This window comes from Asparagus officinalis, chromosome 9 (genome assembly GCF_001876935.1).
Source record: "Asparagus officinalis chromosome 9, Aspof.V1, whole genome shotgun sequence".
Lineage (NCBI taxonomy): Eukaryota > Viridiplantae > Streptophyta > Magnoliopsida > Asparagales > Asparagaceae > Asparagus > Asparagus officinalis.
In genome coordinates this window covers 2,803,666-2,826,246 of record NC_033802.1, presented here as the reverse complement: position 1 = coordinate 2,826,246, position 22,581 = coordinate 2,803,666, and the positions used below count along the sequence as shown (strand labels likewise).

Here is a 22,581-nt window from a genome sequence, read left to right as displayed (position 1 = left end):
GATCAAAGTAGATCGGTGTCGCTACTTTGGTTCATGAATTTATTTGATTGGATGCACGTGGGGGATATGCGAACAGTCAGTTATCCGATGATATGAGCGTTGACTCTGTGTGAGATGTGAACCAGTGACCTGTTATAAGATGGCTAGTTATATGACTTGTTACCAGTGGATCGGTGTCGCCACTGAGATTGGTTTGTTGAGACAAGGTGAATCGGTGTCATCACTTTGGCTAGGATTTATGGGTTTTTGTGAGATGTAGACCAGTTGTACTCCCTTCCATACATAGATCGGGATTAATATTTAATTATCTATAATTTAAGACATATGGTATATACATGAGGGTTTCCTTGTTTGGATTATTTCGCTCGACGTACTACGTCTCGAGTTGTAGATTTTTAAGTATTAATTCCATCTATTGTATAACCTTGTTGCATGGATGATTGTTCTGATCGCTAGCTGCATGTTTTTGTTACCTGAATGATTTACGGATTCTTATGATTATCATGTGGATTGCATGTTGATTTTGTTAGATTACCAGTTGCACGTTCTTTTGTTATTTCGGTTTTCGTATCGTTTTCCGCTTGTGTTTTCGGTCGTTCTATTTTCCTTGTGGGGTCGGGTCTTGCCGTGCGTCATGCACCTGACGTACACCTATTTTCTCTGGTGTACGTCAGACTTAGGAGAAGAACAGGTTCATCAGTTGTTCAGATATGTATAAGGGTACGTTTGACCCATATATTATGTCTTGGATGATATTCATTTATGATATGTCTATTTTTATTCTGGGTTGTCTTTATATTCTTGCTATGTGTTATCGGGGACCTGTGCCTTCGTTTGTATTTCTTGACGCTTAGCGTATTAGATTGAGAAGACGGGGTCTAGCACTTATCTCTTCTCAGTTTAATACGTCGCGAGCTTGTTCGCGTCTCGATTCCCTGGTATTTTGGGAAGCGGGGCGTGACACTATAGCTGATAGAAGATCTCCCGTTCAACAAAGTGAGCACGAATGTATCATACTCCTCATCCGGTAAGGAGCCCAACAAAATAATCGCATTGTACTCATCCGATATCTTCTCATCAACATTCGCTAAGTCCGACAACAACTTCGTATAGTTGTTCACATGAGCCGCTAGCAAGGTGCCTCTGGACATCTGAAATCTGAAGAGTCTTCGCAGCAAGTGCAACCTGTTCTCAACACTCTTTGTGAGATACTTATTGTTGAGAATTTCCCACATCTTCATTGCAGACGTCACCCCAATTACATCATATTTCAGCTCCTATTCCAAACAGGACCTGATCACCCCACAAGCATTCCTATTCATCTTCTCTCATATCGCCTCTTCATATTTAGGTGGTCTTTCGTGGACCATAATGGTCTCTTCCAAATTCTGAGCATTGAGCGCATCCTGTACGTCGCTCATCCATAAACCAAAATTGATTTTACCGTTATACTTCACCACACTAATTTTAGTATTCTGAAAACCAACTTGTATTGTACCCGCCATCGATTTGCTGCTTTCACCTTCTTCTCCCATTGCAAACTAACTCTAAATTTTAGAGAAAGAATAAATTTGACAGAATTAGGAACCACCCAACTGAACCCTAGATCGGATTCCAAATAGATCTCCTATCCACACGAGGAAAGCGAAATCTCCAACGACAACTCCTAATATTATCTCCACCGAAGCCTAGAACTCCAAGAACCAAGCTTCACACAAAAAATCTCCCTCCACCAAACTCCAAAACACCCTAGATCTGAAATCTGGTCTCTGATACCACTTGTTGCGCGCAGCGAAAATTTCGGCAGCACTTTGGCAGCATAACAAGAGAGTCAGGTCGCAATAAGAATTCTTGTTTCTCAAAGAGAACAAGAATCTAAAGCCTAATATCTCATCAAAGTGAGATATTAGCTATTCCTCTCGTCAGCTCTAGGACTGCGCGTCGAGGAAACCTAAAAGCTATTACAAATCACACAAATAGCAGTACAACTAATTTTACGTGGTTCGGCAAATTACCTACGTCCACGGGGCAAGGAGGGGGGAGATCCACTAATAGAGGGAGAGAATACAACTAGGGTTTACAATCACTCAATCTAAACCCTCAAACAAACTCTCAAATCCCTCACAAATACCTCTCAAAGGGATGCACAAAACCCCTCAAATCCCTCACAAATACCTCTCAAAGGGATGCACAAAACCCTAAAAGAGACTACACAAAATCTCCTTCACTGCAGCTACTATTTTTCTTCCTGCAGTCGCCAAACAATTCCGCATGCACAGTGCGGACAGCCGAAAATTTTTCTCCGAAAAAACTCCTCGCGCTCTGTACTGCACGCCGAAAAAAATCCCCAGCCAAAATAACAAAACCTTGCACACCATCCTAGGGAGAAATCGCATGCTATATATATAGCTGCTTGCTTTTCGGGTGGGCCTGCACGTCGATCTCAACATCCGCAAGAAGTCTGGTTTCTTCATTTCTTCACACACGTGGGTTGGTCTCACCACACACACGTCTCATTCACATTAATGTGCAAGTTGCAGAGGTTATCTTAGAAAATGCTCCCGGAAATGCTAGTTATACTTCAGCGATGGTTCAAAATCAGATTATGGAAATTATGGGTGACTTGGTGAGGAAAAAGATTTGTGAAGACATTGGTGACTTTAATTTTTGTATTTTAGTTGATGAATCTCGAGATGAACCCAATTGTGAGCAAATGGCTATCATGTTAAGATTTGTTGATGCATATGGTTTTATTAGAGAGAGGTTTTTGATGTAATAGGGTTGAAGACACTACCGCACACTCTCAAAAAGATGTGTTCACTTATACTTGATCGTAATGGATTGCTTGTACAGAATATAAGAGGACATGGTTATGATGTGGCTAGCAATATGTGAGGTGCATGGAGTGAGTTACAAAGTTTATTTTTGCAAAAATGTCCATATACATACTATGTTCATTGTTTTGCCCACCGCTTACAACTTGCATTAGTTGCAGCATCAGGCGAATTATCTGGCATTGAGTTATTCTTTCAGATGTTGAATTGCATTGTGAATTTTGTTCTATTTCTCTTAAGCGGAATCAACAACTAAGAGCTGCACAAAGGGAAGAAGTTAAAAATTTGATGGAAAGAGGTGAATTACAAACAAGTACTGGAGGTAATCAACAGACTACTTTGAGACGACCTGCTTCTACCTGTTGGGGCTCACACTATTCTTCTGCTTGTAGTTTGCTTGGTTTGTATTAACCCGTATGGAAAGTTCTTGGTATTATAAAGGCAGATGGGTTGAATAGAAAATTCCGTGCAGAAGCTAGTTGTGGGTTTACTACAATGGGTTCATTTGACTTTGTTTTTAACTTACACTTAATGATTGAAATAATGGGAGTAACAGAAGTACTTTGTCAATTGCTGCAAAGAAAAGATCAAGATATTTTAATTGGTATGAATTCTATCTCTATCACAAAAACTCTTATCTGTGAGTTGAAAAGTGATCACAAATGGCAAAATTTTCTACATTTTGTAGTATCCTTTTGTATGAAACATGAAATTGATATACCCCATATGAGTTCCCGTTATGTGAAGGGCACATGTCGTTCTTGTCAGCAGAGTGATGAAATTACAATTGAGCATCATTATCGCTTTGATATATTATATGAAGTTGTTAACACACAAGTGATGGAGTTAAGTGAAAGATTCTCTGATAGAGCAGTAGAACTTCTAAGTCTTAGCTTTGCTTTGGATCCAAAAGATTCTTTCAAATCATTTAAAGTTGATGACCTTTGCATGCTTGCGAAGAAATATTATCCCCAAGATTCAGTGAAATGGTGATTAATTTTCAGCTGAGACATCAATTGCAACATTATGAGCATGATATGCGGTGTGATCCTGATTTTCAAAATATTACTACACTCTCATGATTATGCCAAAAGTTGGTAAGTAAAGGAAAATCCAAAAGGTATCCTATTATTGACACTGCTAAAAAATGAGGCATCCTAGACGGAAAATTACGTCTAGGATACACAGAATTCCGTCTAGGATAAGTATCCTAGACGGAATTCCGTCTAGAATATGAGTCTAGGAAGTTTCCATCTAGGATGTAGTATTCTAGACGAAAATTCCTTCTAGAATACATACTAGACGGAATATTCTAGACGGAATATTCTAGACGGAATTCAAAACCGTCTAGAATACATCCTAGACGGATTATTCTAGACGGAATTTCCGTCTAGAATAATTCATCCTAGACGGAAAAAATTTCCGTCTAGAATGAGTATTCTAGACGGAAATTTCCGTCTAGAATACTCATTCTAGACGGAAATTCATGTTTTTTTATTTTTTTTATTTTTTTTAAAATAGGCATCCTAGACGGAAATTGAGCATCCTAGACGGAATTTCCGTTTAGGATACTATGCTACAGTGTTTTTTTTTTGAATCTGCTTTGGGTGCATGTACACAATATTGAACAACAAAAAATTATATTCATATCCAACACAATCTACAATATTGAACAACAAAAAATTATATTCATATCCAACACAATCTAATTATATTCCAATATCAAATCCAATTATATTCAAATAATACATTCACCAAAATACTAGAGAGATACATAAATTGTTTATAAATTTTTACCATACAAAGCTAATAGGGGCTGACAATATACCCTTTAGTAATTAAATGCACCATCAGATAACGCATTGCACATTATCGACACTGCCTCTTTGAGAAGCTTCCTGCATCAGTTTCTTTGCTGCCTCTTCTGGGTTTTCAATGTGCTTCACCATTGCAACGGCCTCCTGAAATTGGGAAATTTAGTCATATGCATGAGAAAATTTTCAATACGGATCAAAGTGAGGTTACAATATTTTGGAATATTTTGAGTACCTCATTCGTTACGACATCCCATAGCCCATCACTTGCAAGGATAAGAAATTCAAGAGAACCGTCAACAACCTCTTCCTGCGTATAACCACATTATCTGTATATTGGTCACCCTGTTACATTAATACATATTACAATGTGCCTTCATTAAGGTATGTGTGTATTTATTTAATGCCTCACGGATCAGCAAGGAGTGAACCATTTTTATGAGATCCATACCGATCCCATGGATCTAACATGCACAGTTGATAAACAGAAAGTTGAAAACAAGGCACGTCAACGAAATCATAGTTACTGCTCAGCTTAAACTTGTAGTGAACTCAAGACAGAACTTCAGAAATTGCTCTACAACTTGCACAATACTGTTCCTGATAGTAAGTAACTTATTTATGATAAAGCCCTTCTAAGTAATAGACTGGCCTATAGCGTAAATTAGCCTTCTCACTACGAGTCTGCTTGCAATAACCTGCACCTTTGGGAAGTCCAACATACATGTGAACCATTATGGATGTTCTATCATGATAAGTAGAGCATCAACATAAAAGAACCATATGCATTCGAATTTGTTATCCAAAAGGTTCTCCAGTCCATTACTGAACTCTATTGTGCTATATATACCTAATCCAAAGCAATGTGGAAACATTATTTATTTACTTATCAAGATCATCAGTGAGAAACATACCGTAATTTCTGGGTCTGCAACAACATACTGCTTCAGGAGTCTGTCACCAAATGCTCGAGAGACAGCAAGAACACCACCAATCCGCCAAGTTCCTGTACTCAGAATTTGCTCAAGGGATCATCTAACCTGAATACATCGTATAAATGCAACCAGAATGTAGCGTAACTTACCTGCCCAGAGTACAAATCCTCCTGCATCCTCAATCCTTTGACGCTCATCAGTTTGGTCAGGCTTATGGTCTCGCGAAACAGCTACAGCTGAATTTTTCAACAATAGATCGAGTAAGAGTCTGAGTTCTAGAGGAAATGTACACTTCTCAATCATTTAAAGCATATATGAATCCTTAAATCATTTCAACACTTGAAAGATAAATAGATACCAATACACAAAATGAACAACGATAGGAGGACTTACCCTTTCCTCCCTTACACATAACGACCCTCGAGTCCCCAACATTTGCTACTAACAATTTATCACCAACAAGGATTGCAGTTGAGGCTGTTGACCCAGCATCTTTGTTCTGAGTCGTCTCAGATTTCAGAAACTCTGAATCTGTGTGACTGTATGCCTCAGCTACGGAAGAAGAGAATATTAGTGTGTTTTCGTCAAAAGTTGCATTCATCATTGATTTCATTAAAACTTCAAACGTTACAAATGAATTCAAATAACGAAAATAAAAATTACAACTTTCTTGAAAATAAACACAAGATCCGTTTATCGTCTCTTGCTTGCGTGGGTCTTTAGCCTGTGACGGGGACGTCGATATCCGTGGACTACCTGGCAATCAGATCTGATCCAGAAAAATCGGGCAGAGCTTCGTCGATCCGCGAGGAGATCTAGAAACTTGGAGCGCCTATCTCGGATAAAGCGAGATATTTGCTCTTCTTAGGATTACCAACGAGGGGTAATGCTAAGGAACGGATGCGGGTGAGGTAGATCTGATGAAGAACTCTCTTGTGTTGAAGTGCTCGATCACTCTTCACTCCAGCAGGGCTTCGCCAATTCTCCAAAAATCCAGATCCTGAAAAAGTGAGGCATAAGGCTTCTATTTATAGGAAACACCCCTGGGGTGTCCCCAAAAATCTAGGACACCCCTAGGGCGTCCCTAAAAATCTAGGACACCCCTGGGGTGTCCCCAAAAATCTAGGACACCCCTGGGGCGTCCCCAAAAATCTAGGACACCCCTGGGGCGTCCCCAAAAATCTAGGACACCCCTGGGGTGTCTCCAAAAATCCGAGACACTCCGCTGTAAATTCTTCGTCCGAACTCGGATTTTAGTGATTCGAATTATGTTGGAATTCTGACGAAGAGTTCTATTAGCCCCGATGGTTGGATTATCTGTAGAACGAACGAGATACGAAAGGCGTTGTTCTTTTTTTGTAAACATCGCGGGGCTCTCGATTAGCCTGTGCCTTCGTTATTCCGAAATTCTGTCCGTTCACGTAGTTCGTCGATTCACTTCAAACGTTCACCGACGTCAATTGAACTCCTGTGAACCAGATGGTGACGTTCATTGTCGTTCCTTAACACTGAGCTATTCGTGGAGACCTATAGGCAATTTTCGATGCCTACATCAATGAACAAAGATTGTACTAGAGACCAATTTATTCATTTTAATAACGCTAATTACACAAAATCAAAATCCCAGCTTAGTTAGCTTCAACTCTTGGCTCCTTTGATTTTTGGTCTATTCGATGCTTTGACGAATAACCGAAGTTCTTCCGGCGCTGCGTTTATCGCTTGGCCGTCGTCGGAGTCTCGAGTTTGCAGCTGATGAATTGAGTTTGGCTCGTGTCATTGAGTTGACTTTGAACTACCTTCGTCACATTGTGTTGACCTAGGATTTCAGATCACTGTATGTTGACTTTTTGTCGCAACGCGTTGACTGGTGTTGACCTAGGGTTACGCGTTGACCGGCGTTGACCCTAGGGTTTCGAACGTCGAAGGTTGACTTTTTGGTCGTAACGCGTTGACTGGCGTTGACCTAGGGTTACACGTTGACCGGCGTTGACCCTAGGGTTTCGAATGTCGCAACGCGTTGAAGGGCGTTGACCTAGGGTTACGCGTTGACCGGCGTTGACCCTAGGGTTTCGAATGTCGTAACGCGTTGAAAGGCGTTGACCTAGGGTTACGCGTTGACCGGCGTTGACCCTAGGGTTTCGAATCAACCTGAGGAGAACCAGTTTATACTCGTGTACTCCTGAGAGTTTCGGGAATTAGTTTAGCCTCGTGTACCCGTCGGAGGTTGACGGGTTATCCTTAAGAATATTATACATAATATTTTCCAGGAACTTCCCGTCAATTGTGGGAAATAGTTTAGACTCGTATTCTCATTGGAGTATAAATACGAGTGTTGAATACGTCGTAAAAATATCTAAAAAGGGGATCAAAGTGTATATAAATTATCCCCAAGTCTTTCTACACGTTCGAGCCAACATTTCGCACCTCACACGTGCGTGAACCATCAAAAAATGATTTAATCCGGTTCGGTTCATGCCGATGTGGGTTCGGTCCAACCAAAACACAAAAACCCACTTACAAAAAACCGATCCCTCCTCTTCCGTTTTTTTTTCTTTTCTTTGCTTCGGTTCCAGCAGGAGTTCCGCCCCCCCTCTTTTTTTTTTTCGGTTCCAACAAAGAAATCCGCCCACTCCTCTTTCAAACTCCTTCTTCTTCAAGAGTTCTAAAGCTTTCAAGACCATCTTCTAGAAATCCGCCCACTCCTCTTTCAAACTCCTTCTTCTTCAAGAGTTCTAAAGCTTTCAAGACCATCTTCTTCAAGGCCTCAACCCCTTCTTCTCCAAGTTCTCATCTTCTCCAAGGGTTCCATCATCTTGGCCGAAATCTTCATCCCCCTACAAGCTAGGGTTTGGGATTTTCTTCTTCTTCAAGCTTTAGAACTTGGGTAAGTCTCTTTTCTTTTATGGCTTCAATTCCCTTGCTTTGGTTTTAGTTAGTTCCTCATGTTTTGATTCAAAGATTGAAAGCCCTAGTTCTTCAAATTTGGGGGAAATCCGAAATTTGCATTGGGTTTGTTTGTTGGCCGAAATTTGGGAGATGGATTGTGTGCAAAATTTGGGGGATTTGAGAGGGTATTTGGCCGAAATTAGGGCTGAAATTTTGGGGGTTTGTGTGCAAATTTTGAGGAGATTTGAGGGTTTTTTTTTGGCCGAATTAGGGGCTGAAATTTTGGGGGGTATATGTGCAAAATTTGGTGAGATTTGAGGGGTTTTTTTGGCCGAATTAGGGGCTGAAATTTTGGGGGTATATGTGCAAAAATGAGGCCGAAACTTGAGAGGGGTTATATGTAAAAGAGGGCTACAATTTGAGGGGGTTATGTGCAAATTTTCGGCTGAAATTTTGGAGGGCTTTTGTGCAAATATATGGCTGAAATTTTGGGGGGTGTATGTGTAAATTTGGTTCAATGTGGTTTGAGGGGTTTATTTGCAAAAGAGCAACCCACAAAGTATATAGGGGGTTTATTTGCAAAAGGACTAGAATTTTGAAGGGGTTATGTGCAAAAGAGAGAAGTTTAGACCACAAAACTACGATCAAAGTTTTGTGAAAACCAAACCAAAATTTGTGGAGGGTCTTCTGCAAAATTGGCTAAATTTTAGAAAAGGGTGTTATGTGTAAGATTAACCAAAATTGTGGGGTGCTGGGGGTGCTATGTGATCAGGTATGATGACCATGACCCAACTCGAGCGTGTCCTTGACCCAAATTTAGCCTTGAACACGAAGGGTATTTTGGGTATTTCACCAAAATTTACTGCGAAAATGACAATCATTGCTCCGCATGCACGAAATTTGTAGGTTTAATTAGACTTCAACTATAAAATCCTATTTATACACAGGATTTTAATTAAAGTTCTTAATTTCCCTTTTAAATTTCGCGTATTCATACTTTAGATTGTATCTGACTTGCTGCTTTTCATTGCAGGTTTCCGATGCCTCCACGCCGATCTCGACTTCCTAGGAGCCGATCCCATTCGCAGCCTAGCGAGGAAGAAGTTCCCGCAACATCCTCCCCTCCAGCAGCTTCTTTTTTTGGGGGTGGGAATTTTTTCTTATTTTTGTATCCCCGATTGATCCCTTCGCGGGTCATGAAGGAAGAACCGACACCCTCCTTCGTGGGGGTCAAGGTTTCGGACTTGGTGGTTCTGTTATACCCTCGTTTGGCCCCTTCGCGGGTCATTCGGGAAGGGCCGACACCCTCCTTCGCGGGGGTCGAGGTTTCGGACTTGGTGGTTTTGTCATACCCTCGTTTGGCCCCTTCGCGGGTCATTCGGGAAGGGCCGACACCCTCCTTCGCGGGGGTCGAGGTTTCGGACTTGGCTTGCTTGGCTAATTCAAGTCTTCTGGTATATTGGGGCGATTTTGTATCGTCCTACACCTTATAGGTCGGTGTATGTTACCATGTTATTTACGTGATGATGCATACCGTTCTTCCAGTGTAGGACACTCAAAATCGTCTCATCAATTATCTCGTGACTGATCTTATCTCGCTTTTTATGAGCTTTCTGACTCTATCCTTGCAGTCGAGTTCCCCGCGGGCAGCCTTCCTCCTCATGCTAATACTGGTTGTAGCCGGGAGGTCTTCTCTTCAGCTTCCATCAGGCAGACCGTGAGGAAGTGGCTAGATTGAAGGAGGCCTTGAGGCACGCCAAGGAGTCCGTTACTCTTATTGCATAGGGTTACGCGTTGACCGGCGTTGACCCTAGGGTTTCGAATGTTATTGGATGCTCAATTCACGAGACCAACTAATGAAGCTGATGCGTCAGTGACTCTCGTATTTATAGGATTTTTGGCAAATCCCCAGCCATCAACGGGTTTGATGCGCCTTTACCGACTACCGTTTGAGTCGGGCTAGCATGCGGATTGTTTAAGTCCGTTCCACATGTAACGTTATGCTAAAAGAGTTAACTCTTTTAGTGCTACAATATTGAATACGTAGACTTCGTCTTTCTCCTGTGAAAAGGCTAAACAGCGACGTGTATCAGACGTAGACTTTAAGGTTTTTGGCAAACCCTCAACCTTCAACGGGTTTGATATGCCTTTACCGATTACCGTTTGAATCGGGCTAGCATGCGGATTGTCTAGATCCGTTCCACATGTAACGTTGTGCTAAGAGAATTGCTTTTCTTAGACTTAATGTTATGACTTTGAATACATAGACTTCACCATTTCTTATAGGGAAAAAGTACCCCGCACCGCGTATTAGGCGATGACTTACCCTTCTTAGGCTTCGGGATAAAATTCCCCAGGCTTAGATCATGGTGTCTTTTTCAATCGGCGAAAGACTAAACCGGCAATGTGTGTTAGACATAGACTTTGGGATTTTTGGCAAACCCCCAGCCTTCAACGGGTTTGATGTGCCTTTACCGATTACCGTTTGAATCGGGCTAGCACGCGGATTGTCTGAATCCGTTCCGCATGTAACGTTATGCTAAGAGAGTTAACGCTCTTAGACTTTGTGCTATGATTTTGAATACATAGGCTTCGCCCTTGTTACGGGAATAGGCTACCCGGCAACACGTGTTAGGTGTTGACTCATCCCTACTTAGGCTTCAGGATAAAATTCCCCCAGGTGTAGACCTTGGTGTCTTTTTCAATCGGTAAAAAGACTAAACCGGCAACGCGTGTTAGGCGTAGACTTATCTCTATTTAGGAGTTGAGATAAAATTCCCCGTGCACTAAGTGCCCGGATTGGAACTTGAAAATTGTGTCCTTTATCAGAATAAAAGACGAACCCGAAATGGGAGAGGAAGAATTTTATATTCTATCTCCCGGGACTGAAGTGGAAGAATTTTATATTCTATCTACAGTCGGAAAGGAAACTCAAGGTGGGATCTCCACCCCCAGAATCCGAAAAGATGAAACTAAGAGTGGGATCTCCACTCCGAGAATCAGAAAGGTTCGAACGACCCTAACTTTTATAGGATTGGTCATTTGAATCAAAAGAATCCCTCATTCATTGAGGAGAAAGCCCAATTTCGACCCTAACTTTTATAGGTTTGGTGGAAAAAGGAACAAATGCGGATTTTCGTTTATCGAAAGGGAATGACTCGGTCTTAGCCCTAACTATTTGTAGGCTTGACTAAGTGAGATCGGGAACAATCCTAACTTTTATAGGTTTGATTGTTCAATTGAAAGTGGACCTCTCGTTCATGTGGTCCTAACTTTTATAGGTTTGACCTGAAAGCAAAGAAAGTGGAATACAGGTAGCAAAGAAAGTGCCAACTCGTATTATTACTCAAAGGAAGACTTTAATGCTAGGTGATTAGGACCTAACATATTGAGTCTGAGAAATGCCAATGATTGGCAGATAAAAATTTTGGTGAATCCACCATCAATTGATTTGATCATCAGATGGTTTGGTGAGGAAAGATTAATCCATCAAAGGATTAGATCTCATCTCACAAAAATAACTCATGAGAGTTAGAGTTTGACAAGAAGAAAAGGATTGGATCTCATCTCACAAAAATAACTCATAAGACAAGAAGAAACATTTCGGCGTTCGGAGTTCGAACGTGGATTTCTTATTCATCAACTCTACAGTGACTGGGTTATCCCTAAGAATACCACATGTGGTATTCTTCCGAGAACTTCCCGATACATCAATTTTCCTGAAGATACTAAGGATAGTATCTTTTCAGGAATTTGCCATTTATTGGCGTCATAAGCCGGTCACCATCCTTGGTGACTAAGCGATATGCGCCGCTCGAGTAAACTGTCTCTACTACGAATGGCCCTTCCCATTTGGGTTCAAATTTTCCCTTCTTCTTGGAATTAAGGATCATAGGCCGCCTTTCAGCTAGAACCAAATCCCCTTCTTTGAAACTCCTTTGTCGAACCTTTTTGTCGAAGGCTCGAGAAATTCTAGCTTGGTAAAACTCAATATGTTGTTGAGCTTCCAGGCGCTTTTCATCGAGCCTCTCGAGTTCTTCGAGGCGTTTCTGATGTTGTTCTTCGGTCATCATCTGGGTTGCAAGAGCAATCCGAAGAGACGGGATTTGAATCTCCAATGGAAGAACAGCTTCACATCCGTATACCAGTGAATACGGGGTTGCTCCCGTCGGTGTGCGCACCGTGGTCCGATAGGCCCATAGAGCCGCGCCAAGCTTGTCATCCCAGTCTCGTTTATTAGTTTTCACGATTTTTGACAAGAGTTTGATGATAGTCTTGTTGAAGGCTTCAGCTAATCCATTTGCTGTGGGATTATAAGCCGTTGACGAGATATCCTGAATTTTAAACTTTTCGCAGAACCTTATGAAGGCGTTGCTGACAAACTGAGGACCGTTGTCATGTATGATTCGTCTTGGAACACCATACCTATAGATGATATGGTGCTTGATGAATGCAATGACATTACTCGTTTTAACTTCTCTGAGTGGAACTGCTTCGGCCCATTTGGAGAAGTAATCGGTAATTGCCAGGATGAACCGGTCACCTTTGACTGATGGGGGATTTATAGGGCCAACAATGTCCATTCCCCAAGTCTCGAACGGCCATGACGTAACAGAAGGATGTAGATGCTCCGGAGGTTGGTGCATGTAATTCGCATGTATTTGACATGCATCACACTTTCGGGCATACGTGACTGCATCACTCATCATGGAAGGCCAAAAATACCCCATTCTTCTGATGCGATCATAAAGCTTGGGGCCAGGTTGGTGTGCGCCACACTCTCCTTCATGCGCCTCCCTAAGGACCTCTTCAGCTTCTTTGGTTGATAAGCAACGCAATAGCAAACCATCGTACCCCCTGCGGTACAACGTTCGATTCTCCGTGTTATAGTAGAATCTTGGTGCTCTTCGTCGGATCGACTCCCTTTCCTTCGCATCTTCTAGCAAGATTCCATGCAAGACGTTTCTGTAGCCGTGGAATATGTTCGATAAAGAATCCTTCGAATGATTCTGCCATCTCCACTGCCATCTTATGGTATGGTATTAAATCTTGGCTTCGAACCTCGTACTCTCCTTGAACTTGTTTAACTATCAGTTGAGAATCGCCAAAGGCTTCGAGATACTCCACCCCCAGTTCTTTAGCAAAACTGAGTCCTATGAGTAATGCATTATATTCGGCTACGTTATTTGAGCACGGTTCAGTCAACGAGTAAGCTCGAGGCATCACGTGTTTTCCCGGGGAAACTAAGACAACTCCAACTCCGGAAGAAATCTTAGAACTTCCAGGAGCACTTGCAACATTAGTTGCTCGCGAAGCGCCGTCGAAGTATAAACGCCATACTTGTTGGTGTGAAGTCGCGATGACTTCGTGGGTTTCATCAGGTAGGTCGTCATATATCTCGGCGGTATCCGTAGTTGGATTGTCTGCCAGGAGATCACAGATGGCCTGTCCTTTTACTGACTTCTGTTGTTTAAAATGCAAGTCGTATTGGGACAAGAGTAAGGCCCATTTTGCTAATCGCCAGCTCATGGAAGCTGGTTGAGTCATGAACACTCGGATTGGGTTAACTTTAGAGATAACATAAATGGTCTGCCCGACCAGATAATGCCGCATCTTCTGAATAGCGAACACCAAGGCGAGGCATTCTCTCTCAATCATAGGATATCGAGATTCAGCGCCTACCATAGTTCGGCTTAAATAATATACCGCCTGCTCGTGACCGTTATCATCATCTTGTGCAAGTAATGCACTTAATGAGTGGCTCGTCGCCTTGACATAAATCAAGAACGGTTTGCCCGATTTCGGTGCGACGAGTACAGGAGGTTTCGAGAGATATTCTTTACTACTCTCGAATGCCTTTTGACAAGCGTCATCCCATACAAAAGATACGCCCTTCTTTGTGAGCTTGAAGAATGGTTGGTATTTTCCTGAGAGGTTCGAGATGAACCGACGAATATAAGCTAATCGCCCTTGCAATCCTCTGAGCTCCTTGAGGTTTCTCGGAGGCTGCAATTCATTAATCGCCTTTACCTTATCAGGATCGATGTGAATACCTTTGGTGGTGACGACGAATCCCAGGAATTTACCACTAGACATTCCGAGGAAAGACTTGGTAGGATTCATCTTCAATTGATGGGCTCGCATCAAGTCGAACATGCGTTCTGAATGCGGTATGCTTTTCATCTTCTGGATGCATCTTTATTTGGTTATAACCAGAGAAACCATCCATGAAAGACATCCTCTCGAACCCGCACGTATTGTCGATGATAACATCCGTGATGGGAAGGGGAAAATCATCTTTTGGGCAAGCAGTGTTGAGGTCTCTAAAGTCAATACAGACTCTGATCTTCCCGTTCTTCTTAAGGACCGGGACAATATTGGCAAGCCATTCTGGATGTTGCTCTTCCCTAATGAAGCCCGAGTCGACAAGCTTTTTAACCTCAGCTTCGATCGCCTCCATCATTTGCGGACGAAACCGTCTTTATTGTTGTTTGATAGGTTTGACATCTGACTTAATATTGAGACGATGCACTGCTACGTTTGGATCAAGCCCTGGCATGTCTTCATAATTCCAGGCAAACACATCGATGTACTCCCTGATAAGAGAGATTAACTCTTCTTTCTCCTCGGGTAGGAGACTGTCGCTAATGAATATCGGCTTCGGATTTTCCTCACTTCCCATATTCACTTGGACTACTTGATCTTCGGTAGGAGGTTCTCTTTGTTCGAACCTATCACCATACTACATGTTTAGGTGATGAACCCAAGGATCTTTCCATGTCGGCATCTGGTCGTCTTCCTCTATTGTGGTAGGATCAACCGTAACCATGTTAGACATCAACTTTTTGAACATCTCACCGATACTAGTATCGGAATCCCAAGCTGAAGAATCAGATGAGTATCCGTTTCTAGCTTTGTTGGCAATTTGATCGATGACTTGCCAGCAACATTCATCGTCGGATGAGGAGACATAACCAAGACCTCTTTTGTGGCGATAATAATCATCAGGTTTTCCCTTGGTACATAGGCCATTCGAGGTGGAACTCGCGGACCTCGACCGAAGCAAAGACCTTCTCCAAGTGTGAAGTCATACCCATACTTCTCCATTAGATCGCGCGCTTTTGCGTCATATCTAAATAGATGAGGGGCAGGTTTATCTTCATCGTCTTCTTCTTCTAAGAAGTGATCGGGTATCGGAGCTTCTTTTCCTTTGCCGTAGACGACTTCTTTTCCACCTCATGTTCCCGCGGGGATGACAAGCGTCGCTCCGTATGGATCTTGTACCTATTTTTTCGTCAGACAAAATGATTGAAGTGGCATATACAAGTTAGGGTTATCATATAGCTCTTTAGTGACATTATTAAGACACATCGAGTACTCTAAATCATCATTTATTGATAGTTCTTCGGCAAGTTGCCAATTACAACTACTTTCCGATGATTCATCATCGTCAAGATTGATTACAATGGGTACAATGTCATTAAGTACAAAACCACCATCATAATCAAACCCAGCTTCGGTGTCAGCTTCATCCCCGCTGTCCGTTCCTTGGGCCGATGGTTCAGTATCGGATTCGGCGCCGTATAGAAGGGAATCAGTGAAATAGTTCTCTAATCCCTTAAACGGTTGCTTATCCGCGACCACCGTCTTGACTTCATTATTTGAGTCCACGTACTTGAGGCATTGATGCAGAGTTGATTGGACTATAAGGTTACCATGGATCCAAGGTCGACCCAATAGTAAGTTATAGGACGTTTCCGCATCAATTACATAGCAGGTAACTTCTGATTTTAAATCCCTGATCTGGCATTTGATTCGAATCTTCCCCAAGGGTTTGGACCCGCTGGTGTTGAATCCGTAAATCGTAGTGCCAGTGGAAGCTAGTTTGCTCGTCGGGATTCCGAGATGATGCATCAATCGGAATGGCATGATGCTAACAGCAGAACCCGGATCAACTTGGATCCGGTTGACCATGCTGGAGCCAATGTGCCCTGTGAAATACAAAGGCCGATCATGCTTCGAGTTCTTCGTCTGCATGTCTTCCTTGGTGAAAGAGATGCATGGAAAATGATGCGCCGCGAGATTGCAGTGTTGAGCTGACGGTTCTGGTCCTTCAGGAGATGGCTTGATTCGAGTTAAGAAAGCTTCAGAGTCGCTCAAGGCCTCTTGTAATGCTTTCCTTGTATCCTTGGAAAGACGCAACAGCTCGTATAGGGTTATCCTAGCCGGGATATTGGCCAACTGCGCCATGATGTCAAAATAGGGTGGAGAGCTTGCATTTCCCGGTTTGTCTCTCCCAATCGGATGATTGAATCGAGACTGCCTCGGGTTTTGGGCTTCCTGACGTAAATGCTCTTTCCCCTTCTCCTTCTGCTGGACTTTCTCCGTAGTTACAGGCATTGGGGGAGTTGCTGCAATTCCCAGTTCCGCCAATGTCTTGGAAGGAGCGGTTTTGGTGCCTAATTGCTCGGAAGCATCCGGGTACTTGTAGCGATACTCATTCCCACTTCGGGTTGCAAAGGCCTCCTGTTCATCTTCAGAAAGCGGGAAGGCGGGGATTTCTTCGTCATCTTCTCCTGGAATAGCAGAAGCTCCATAACATGACTTACCTTTTCTTTTTGACTTTTTCTTGGAAGAGGTTCCAGTCCATTGTTCATCTCCAACCAAATCTGGATGAACCCAAAGAATCTCACCATTCGGGGCTGTGTGCGGCACAAGTCCTTTCTGGCGCTGCTTGTGAGGATCATCGTTCACCGTCTTCACTGCTGCATTTATCACTGGTTCATGTTGGAACCAGTTCAAGGGAACAGAGCCGAAGCTAATCAACATTGCATTCACACCCACTTTCTTCTCCTTGGGTTGCTTCATAGTGATGACCCCAACATCGATTAGAGCTTGGATCTTATCCTTAAGGGCATAACACGCCTTGGTAGGATGGTGCACCGCTCTATGAAATGCGCAGTATTTTGGATCATTGACTCTCTTGGCATCTTCCTGATCCTGGATTGGAGGCAATTTGATCTTGTTGTTCTCAATGAGGTACTTGAAGATACCGGGAACTTCATCCTCTTTGAACGAATAGACTTTTGGAAACTTCGGCTCCGAGGCTTTTGGCTTCTGGGTCTGCTGTTGCCACCTTGATTGTTGAGGCGCCTTTTGCTGCTGCTGTTACGGTTGCGCTTGCACTTCGAACGTTTGATTCGCGTCCACGGCATTTGCATGTGCTTTTCCTTTACCCCTAGGGACAAAATTTGGTTGCGGAGCATTATTAGCTATTTGACCCCTTTCCGCCTTCTTCCTTTTAAGGAATCGCTCGGCTCGTTCTCCTCGCACTTTCAAGTCCTTCCAGGTCTTTGGTGGCGCCATTCCCATAGCTTCGAGGATGTCCAATGAAAGATTATTGTGACAAGTCTCGAGGATAAAATCTTCACTGACCGGATCCCTGCAGTTCATTGCTTTATTTCGCAACCTCTTCACAAAATTTTCGACCGTCTCACCATTCTTCTGCTTCTCATCGAATAGTGTACCGATTGAGATTTCGGTGTCGTCATCGAAGAAGTTTGTCAGAAACATATCTTCCATGTCGTCCCAACTGCTGATACTCCCGGGCTTGAGACGGCGATACCAGTCGAAGGCTGCTCCGCGAAGAGTGCCGACGAATGACCGCACCATAAGAGGTTCATTCCCAGAAATGATTCCTAAATGAGACTTAAAATATATTAAGTGTTGGGTAGGGGAACCCTTTCCATCAAACGGCGTAAAGTTGATTAAATTAAACTTTGCCGGATACGGAATTGATTCCCACTCCCTTGGGTATGGACATGGTATGCCGGACCTTTTCACTTCTTGAGCATTCATCAACGCGTTGATTTTGCTCTCCAAGTCCTTCATCTTCTTGTCTTTCTGCTTAGTCAGGGCCTCTTCAAGCATCTTGCTTATTTGTTCGGCGCTGATAATAAGTGATTCGTAGGGCTGTCCCGCACTAGACGCCGTGTCATCGGATGCTATAGCCGAGTAGGAGTCTGAACCAGCATCTGACGCCTCCTCTTCCGAAGGAAGTCCCTTTTGCATCCTTTGGTAATTCTTTCGCCTATTGATCCCTGACCGCAATCGAGTCATGCGTTGGGCTGCTTCGGCAAGTTGATCTGAGCTAGAGTGTCGTGTCGATTTCCCTCTGCCGGTCATATTAGCAGACACCTCTAGGAACTCGTCCTCTTGGCGAACAGGCTTCTTCCTACAGAAACGCCTTGGCTTGGTCTCGGACGTTCCGATGGAAATTCTTTCAAACACCGAAACTCTCTTTGGGGTTTTAGAACAGCAGCATTCTGACAACACCGCCTTGATGATGTTGGCACACGGACAGTGAGACTCCGTGTCTTGAGCGCATCTCTTTCGAGACTTACTCGCACCCCCAGCTCTATAGTATAACTCATCAGTTTGATAACTGGAGCAACCCATAGAGTGTTGGCATGACTTCCCAAGTATAACACAATCATCATCAGACGAATGTGTTTCCCTCTGGGGATATGACGCTTTATTAGCGTTTTCAAAAGTCGCACATTCAAGTTTACGCCTCTGCGAGCGTGAAAACCTGTCGGGCTCTTGAACTTCGACCCGCAATCCAATGCGGTCGGTAATTGGGGCTTTCCCTCTGCTATTTTTCTTAGGGGGATTGGTACGACCCCCAGTCTGGACTATGGCTTGGGGACCTTTCAGCGGTCCCAATCGCTCCTTAACAGGTGCTTTGCCTCGGTTCTCCGGTAAAGGACCGAGACGACCTTTCAAAAGAACCCTGGATCTTGAGGGACCTACGTTCTTACCTGGCTCCGCCGGAGGTACGGGGACAGGGGACACTGGATCTGAATTTGCTGAAGGTTGGACGGTATTTCCGTCCACTCTTGTCTTAGGCGCCGGCTTTGCCTTTGGCACCCACACCTGCTTGTGTCTTGACGGATTCTTGACAATCTCTTCTTTCTGCATCTCTTCCGCTTTCTGCAGAAGGACTCGGGCATGCGCAAGCAATGCGCGGCGTTTCTTGATTCGCTCTTCGAGGGTTGAGCGAGTCCTCGTGACACGAACCCATTTGTTCGTTTCTGCCTTGGAGGAGGAGTTGGTTATGCGCAGTTGTTGCTCTTGGCGCTGTCTGGACTTTAGATCCTCATTGTAGCGGATCCCGTCCATCGATTCTGCGGCCTTGGCCAATTGTCGTGCAAGGCGTTGACGCCGTCTTTGGCGCGCTCTCTTCGACAAAGTTGGAGCAACTTCAGCAGTCGCCTTTGTGGCGGGAGGGAGATCTGGATCTGCAGCCTCGACCTCTTTGGATGCCGCCGGGATATCACGGGGCACGGGTGCAACAGCGGCGATGGGATCTTGGATCTTAGAGCCGAAGGTCCCGCGAATGTCTTTGGAAGATGAGGTCTTCCTGCGCCTGTTTGGAGAGGCGGATCTGGAGGAGGAGGAAGAGAGGTACTCTTCAAACTTTTGTTGATCGAACTCGTATTCGATCTCTTCGTTCACCCGGATCTTGAATGCCGGTTGCGTCACGACGGCCTCGGCAATGAGGCCGTTGGCTCCCACTGTGGTCGCCAGCTTGTTTTCGTCAAAAGTTACATTCATCATTGATTTCATTAAAACTTCAAACGTTACAAATGAATTCAAATAATGAAAATAAAAATTACAACTTTCTTGAAAATAAACACAAGATCCGTTTATCGTCTCTTGCTTGCGTGGGTCTTTAGCCTGTGACGGGGACGTCGATATCCGTGGACTACCTGGCAATCAGATCTGATCCAGAAAAATCGGGCAGAGCTTCGTCGATCCGCGAGGAGATCTAGAAACTTGAAGCGCCTATCTTGGATAAAGCGAGATATTTGCTCTTCTTAGGATTACCGACGAGGGGTAATGCTAAGGAACGGATGCGGGTGAGGTAGATCTGATGAAGAACTCTCTTGTGTTGAAGTGCTCGATCACTCTTCACTCCAGCAGGGCTTCGCCAATTCTCTAAAAATCCAGATCCTAAAAAAGTAAGGCATAAGGCTTCTATTTATAGGAAACACCCCTGGGGTGTCCCCAAAAATCTAGGACACCCCTAGGACGTTCCCAAAAATCTAGGACACCCCTGGGGCGTCCCCAAAAATCTAGGACACCCCTGGGGCGTCCCTAAAAATCTAGGACACCCCTGGGGCGTCCCCAAAAATCTAGGACCCCCCTGGGGCGTCCCCAAAAATCTAACGACCCTCGAGTCCCCAACATTTGCTACTAACAATTTATCACCAACAAGGATTGCAGTTGAGGCTGTTGACCCAACATCTTTGTTCTGAGTCGTCTCAGATTTTAGAAACTCTGAATCTGTGTGACTGTATGCCTCAGCTACGGAAGAAGAGAATATTAGTGCATCATGGTTAAAGATTTCATCCCATTACACAAATGTTCAATTTAGAAATTGGGTTTTATTTTGGTCAAATTGGTCAAAGTAAATCCCATAACCGAACCAATTCAGCCTCAACTAAAAGCCAGCGCATCCATCCAGTACATGCGGTTTCTTAAGGAAATCGATATGCATACCTTAAATTACAAATGTCATGAAAACTTTATTCATGAGAGTGCCTACAATAACAAACATTGACATAATATTTGATTTTTTTTAATTCCTTTTTTGGGATCAACAATCCTGGATGCTTTGAATAAAAAATATGTATGCTAATATTGTCTGCAAGGGCGAGCCTTGATGTAGTGATAATATTGTTCTATTAAGACCTGGATCTCACGGTTTCAAGCTGTTGGAACAGCATCTTCACAATATACAACATGCATGTGACCTCCTCAGAACCCATAATGGCAAGAGGCTCTTGAACTGGGTTGTCTAATAGTATATTGTTTACTCCCTCTCCTTCTACCTCTCTCCACTAAGGAAGCTTCCCACTCTACGCATTTCCAGTGTCTATCTACGGCCATGCCACATTACTTGTACATTATGCATAACTCATCTTTTCTACTTGATTTCTTATCCAGTTCGTGCAAAGTCATGTTATAAAATTCCAAGTGCTTAATCCAAGGCAAATCCAAGATTGAACTTCCAAAATTTGCATCAAATAGACATGCTAACTGAGCATTCTGTAAATAACAAATCCATAATTTACATGAAATCAAGGAAAAAATTTTTACCTATGGCTGACTTTGTATCGCTTCTAAACTTTGGGTGGTTAATCAAATTGCTGAAGAGATTTTGCTTAACATACTCCGCTACTCGAACACCCCCATGACCTATATAATAAGATCAAAAAATATGTAAGATAGTGTGAAATACTACAAAAACAAAACTCATTGTTTGTGAGAATGATGTAAAATAAGAAAAATTCAAAATCTGTAAGTTGCAGTCAGAAAGAATATATCGATGCAAAACGTGTTTTATTTGTACAAATTTTTGCACAAATTATAATGCACAATCTAAAAGTTTGAAGTTCTGCAATTAGAAACAGAAACACATACCACCATTGTTCTGACAGGTTTTAGTATTGCTCGGATAGCTCAATGCAACTGGCATCAATTATCTTAATTGCACATCAAATTAAGAACAAAATTCACAATAAAAAAAATAAATTTAAAGATTGAAACTTTGCAGTGAGAAACAAGTGAATTAGAGAATGTGGTTTGGGGAACAAACTGGCTGCAAGTCCTCCCTCTTGAGCCAGAGATTAACCCCGAGCCTCTCCGACAGCTGCTCATCACCCACAGCTACACCTTCTGAGCGGAAACACTCCGATCCATCCCCAAAACCTCACACCCCCAGATCCTCTCGTCGTCTTCAACCTCTCTACTGACCACCAACACCGACATCACCAAATGCTTGAAATCGGGAACAGCCCCAGTAGGCATCCGGGAGCAGCGGGTTCCTCGGCAGCGAGTCGCCGTGTGGCAGCGAGTTGGAGCGGTGGAGCGGGGGCGAGCGGAGGAAGCAGGCGAAGAAGTCGGCGAGGTCGAGGCCGCAGAGCGAGATCTGGTGGTCGCCGACGAAGAAGACAGGGTTCCCGGCCAGAGAGGGGAGGGAGGGAATGTAGCAGCGGTGGAAGACGGGGATGAGGAGGGGGGCCCGCCTGAGGGGGGAGCGGGCGT

At 43.5% G+C, this 22,581-nt stretch overlaps 1 protein-coding gene across 2 annotated transcripts; it reads right to left on the bottom strand.

Moving 5' to 3' along the window:
• LOC109824396 (probable protein phosphatase 2C 59) lies at window positions 4,557-22,575 on the bottom strand. 2 transcript variants are annotated; one of them, XM_020390987.1, is made up of 7 exons: window positions 21,958-22,575; window positions 21,634-21,732; window positions 5,977-6,135; window positions 5,733-5,819; window positions 5,563-5,654; window positions 4,884-4,958; window positions 4,557-4,795 (listed from the first exon to the last, which is right to left on the bottom strand). In XM_020390987.1, the coding sequence occupies exons 1-7, from the start codon at window positions 22,010-22,012 to the stop codon at window positions 4,685-4,687; spliced, it is 678 nt and encodes a 225-aa protein (XP_020246576.1). In that variant the 5' UTR covers window positions 22,013-22,575; the 3' UTR covers window positions 4,557-4,684. The 2 variants fall into 2 exon arrangements, with proteins under 2 accessions (XP_020246576.1, XP_020246577.1); XM_020390988.1 differs by having other exon boundaries at window positions 4,667-4,795; window positions 4,884-4,993.

Coding starts and splice junctions, on each gene's coding strand:
- LOC109824396 (XM_020390987.1), bottom strand. CDS start 22,012: ATGCCAGTTGCATTGAGCTATCCGAGCAATACTAAAACCTGTCAGAAC. Junction 6,136..21,633: donor CGATACAAAGTCAGCCATAG/GTAAAAATTTTT, acceptor CTTCTTCCGTAG/CTGAGGCATACAGTCACACA. Junction 4,796..4,883: donor GGGATGTCGTAACGAATGAG/GTACTCAAAATA, acceptor TCCCAATTTCAG/GAGGCCGTTGCAATGGTGAA.